Consider the following 4,368-nt stretch of genomic DNA (forward strand, 5'->3'; position numbering starts at 1 on the left):
AGCTGATCAAGAAAATAAGAGTCTTGATCCTCAGGACTGAAGTGAGATCAAGGCAATGAGACTATGTAGAACATGTTCTTGTTTTTCATCGATGTTCTGTTAAAGTCACAGGGAATGCTGACTTAGAGATAAAAAGATATATATATATTTCCAAATAATTTATCGTATGCAGTATTTCTTTATAATAAAATACCAGCTAAGAAGTGTTTAACCTTGTCATAATCCTGGGTAATGCAGACATAAATTTCTTTGGCTTTCAGGCACACAGCTTGCCCTCCACTATATTTTTAAAACAACAGACAAACAAAAACCATCCATAACATCATGAATTCACAAGTCTAGCTCCTTTCCCATATTTTTATCATAGCATTATAGATAGTATTTTAGCACTTTATGGAGTGTCTCCACACACAGATAAATGAATTTCCTCTTCTTTTCCTGTTGATTCATTAACACTGAACTCATGGCTTACAACCCTACAATTCATACCTGAACAAATCTCATCTACATGTGTATCTTCTCCATAAGGCATATATCAGGCTTCTTGTCAGCCTTCTTGTGCTTAGCAACACTTGACAACACTGTGGCATTTTGATGTAGGGCTACTTTAAGCATAAAAATCACCAACAAAGAACACAACAAATGTGGCACTAGACAGACAGTAAAAAGGACACATTTGAAGTTTGAGAACTGAAAAAAAAAGACAGAACATCACCTTGTGCAACCTCATCTGGGAACTAGTTAGGTGGGTGGCATTTTGAGCCACTCTGAACATGTCCATGAATGCTGTGAAAGCATTGTGAGTATTGTTTTGATGGTTACAGGTAAATTTTTGCAGGTAGGCCAACTAACATATGCAGAATTGGAGAATGGTGAAAATCGATTCTTCATGACTAATGCCCCAAAAGACAGGGTGAGTTAAGCTATCCATGTCTAGATTTCAATTATTTTAGGATCCATTAATTAATCAAATACTTATTAGGCACTTACCATATAGCAGGGACATAGTGAGTACAAAGTAGTGGGGTGTAGGGAAATAGTAATTAGCCAAGATGGTGGTGGTCAGGCTCTCTCATCCCACATCCTCTTGGTCTCACTCTACATTCTGTAAATAACGACTTTGCATGGTCATGTAACAGCTGAGGTCATTTATAACAATGTGTACATGCATCATGACGTACTCACTTGGCCACGTGCCACCTTTGGTCTGTATACCTATATAAGCACCACCTGAAAAGCCCTTGTGGCTGCCTCTGCTGTGTCAGCTATGTTTGCATTGCTGCTGCGGCAGCCACTGGAGAATAAAACATGTCTGCCGTTCCTATGGAGAAGGCAATGGCAACCCACTCCAGTACTCTTGCCTGGAAAATCCCAGGGGAGGAGCTTCGTAGGCTGCAGTCCATGGGGTTGCTAGGAGTCCGACATGACTGAGCGGCTTCACTTTCACTTTTCACTTTCATGCATTGGAGAAGGAAATGGCAACCCTCTTCAGTGTTCCTGCCTGGAGAATCCCAGAGATGGGGGAGCCTGGTGGGCTGCCTTCTGTGGGGTCGCACAGAGTTGGCCACGACTGAAGTGACTTAGCAGCAGCAGTTCCTATGGCTTCCTACATTTTCTTCCATTTTCAGCACTCTTACTTTGTCTGCCCTGGGTTCAGTGAACAATGAGACATGGGAAGAGAAAGATCATCATTGTCTTCTGAGCTGGAAAGTTTTGCCTTGCTAATTTGATTTCACGGTTTACTGTTTTCATAGTTTGTTGCTTCTTAGTTTCTTAGTACGGCAACTTATTTGGGTTGAACTAAGAAGGCAATGGCACCCCACTTCAGTACTCTTGCCTGGAAAATACCATGGACTGAGGAGCCTGGTGGGCTGCAGGCCATGGGGTCGCGAAGAGTCAGACACGACTGAGCGACTTCCCTTTCACTTTTCACTTTCATGCATTGGAGAAGGAAATGGCAACCCACTCTAGTGTTCTTGCCTGGAGAATCCCAGGGACTGGGGAGCCTGGTGGGCTGCCATCTATGGGGTCGCACAGAGTCGGACACGACTGAAGTAACTTAGCAGCAGCAGCAGGGAAAAGCAGCTTAATCCTAAATTGATTGCTTTAAAATGGTTAGGGGGCTGAGAGAGGAGGCCCAGGGAATGCAGAACATCTGGATGGACCAAGTGCAGGTGGTTGTTTTTGAAAAAAGAAGTTGTGATGGGAGAGGGAGCAAAGGTGAAGAATATGGGATGGGGGAGGGCAAACAAAGGAGCTGTTGCAATCTTCCTACCTGCATTACAGTGGTTAGTTACTTCTCTAGGTTTGAATCTACCTCATCACACTTGCATAAAAGCTGTGTGGTGTTTGGTTTGTTGACTCCACCCTCATCTGTAGTTCTGGACTCTGATCAGCCTAAGGCCATTCTGAGAAAGCATCCTTGACAATGCGTTAAAAGATGGACAGGTAACTTATAGTTTAAGTCAATCATCATATATATCCATGATTAGAGTGATGGTTCAGGGTGAAGCATTTACTCTATGAGGCCCAATTCTTGAGTTTCATAGTGGAGTAAAGATACGTTCTCTCTGGTCCTGGATGTTATGGTGTGGGGTATAAAGTTTGCAACAACTACAACTATTTGTCCAGCACAAGATAAACAAGCCTGAGGAAGAAATAATGCATACAATAAAGCAGGTCATTGTACCACTGAAATTTGCTAGAAGGGTAGGTCTAAAGTGTTCTCACCACACACACACACACACACACACACAGGTAATGTTTTGAGGTGGTGAATATATTATTTAGCTTGATGGTATTGATAATTTCACAGTTTATATGTATATAAAATATCTAGTTGTACACTTCAAATATGTACAATTTTCATTTGTCAGTTATATTTCTCTAATAGAAAACTGGAGAAGGCAATGGCACCCCACTCCAGTACTCTTGCCTGGAAAATCCCATGGGCGGAGGAGCTTGGTGGGCTGCAATCCGTGGGGTTTCAAAGAGTCGGACACGACTGAGTGACTTCACTTTCACTTTTCACTTTCATGCATTGGAGAAGGAAATGGCAACCCACTCCAGCGTTCTTGCCTGGAGAATCCCAGGGACAGGGGAGCCTGGTGGGCTTCTGTCTATGGGGTCGCATAGAATCGGACACGACTAGAGTGACTTAGCAGCAGCAGAATAGAAAACAACATCTACAACAAAACATTAAGAAAAAGAAGACAGAGACAACTGACCACAGAAGAGTCCAGATTTAGTTCAGTTCAGTTGCTCAGTCATGTCCGACTCTTTGCAACCACATGAAACACAGCACACCAGGCCTCCCTATCCATCACCAACTGCTGGAGTCTACCCAAACCCATGTCCATCGAGTCGGTGATGTCATCCAACCATCTCATCCTCTGTCATCCCCTTCTCTTCCTGCCCTCAATCTTTCCCAGCATCAGGGTCTTTTCCAATGAGTCAGTTCTTTGCATCAGGTGGCCAAAGTATTGGAGTTTCAGCTTCAGCATCAGTCCTTCCAATGAACACCCAGGATTGATCTCCTTTAGGATGGACTGGTTGGATCTCCTTGCAGTCCAAGGGACTCTCAAGAGTCTTCTCCAACACCACAGTTCAAAAGCATCAGTTCTTCAGTGCTCAGCTTTCTTTATAGTCCAACTCTCACATCCATACATGACCACTGGAAAAACCATAGCCTTGATTAGATGGACCTTTGTTGACAAAATAACATCTCTGCTTTTGAATATGCTATCTAGGTTGGTCATAACTTTCCTTCCAAGGAGTAAGCGTCTTTTAGTTTCATGGCTGAAATCACCATCTGCTGAGTCCAGATTAACCTGTAGCTAAAGCCTGAATTACCCTGGGCTTTTCATTTGTGTCATTCAATAAATCCCATTTTGTTTCAGTCTCACCAGTTGGATTTTTCTCTCATTAGTGTGACAAAAACATCTTCTCTGACATACATGAACTTAAGGGGACTATCAGCTAATTTTTACTCTTACTTGAAAGACTCCTCTTCATTTTCATCTTTTTCCCCCCTCTATTCTTTAAAATTGAATGGTTTGTCTTGGAAATGAACAGAGATCATTCTGTCGTTTTTGAGATTGCATCCAAGTACTGCATTTCGGACTCTTTTGTTGATCATGATGGGTACTCCATTTCTTCTGAGGGACTCTTACCTGCAGTAGTAGATATAATGGTCATCTGAGTTAAATTCATCCATTCCAGTCCATTTCAGTTTGCTGATTCCTAGAATGTCGACATTCACTCTTGCCATCTCTTGTTTGACCACTTCCAATTTGCCTTGATTCATGGACCTGACATTCCAGGTTCCTATGCAATATTGCTCTTTACAGCATTGGACTTTGCTTCTAT

General features: G+C 42.5%; 1 protein-coding gene across 1 annotated transcript in view; it reads left to right on the plus strand.

The window, feature by feature from the left end:
* Window positions 1–4,368, plus strand: part of LOC104993587 (T-cell surface glycoprotein CD1b-3-like) — a 69,876-nt gene that overhangs the window by 1,451 nt on the left and 64,057 nt on the right. Inside the window, 1 exon segment of the mRNA XM_010846908.1 lies at window positions 839–913. Within this exon segment, the coding sequence (XP_010845210.1) occupies window positions 839–913 (75 nt within the window).

Source organism: Bison bison, unplaced genomic scaffold, assembly GCF_000754665.1.
Source record: "Bison bison bison isolate TAMUID 2011002044 unplaced genomic scaffold, Bison_UMD1.0 scf7180017864240, whole genome shotgun sequence".
Classification (NCBI taxonomy): Eukaryota; Metazoa; Chordata; class Mammalia; order Artiodactyla; family Bovidae; genus Bison; species Bison bison.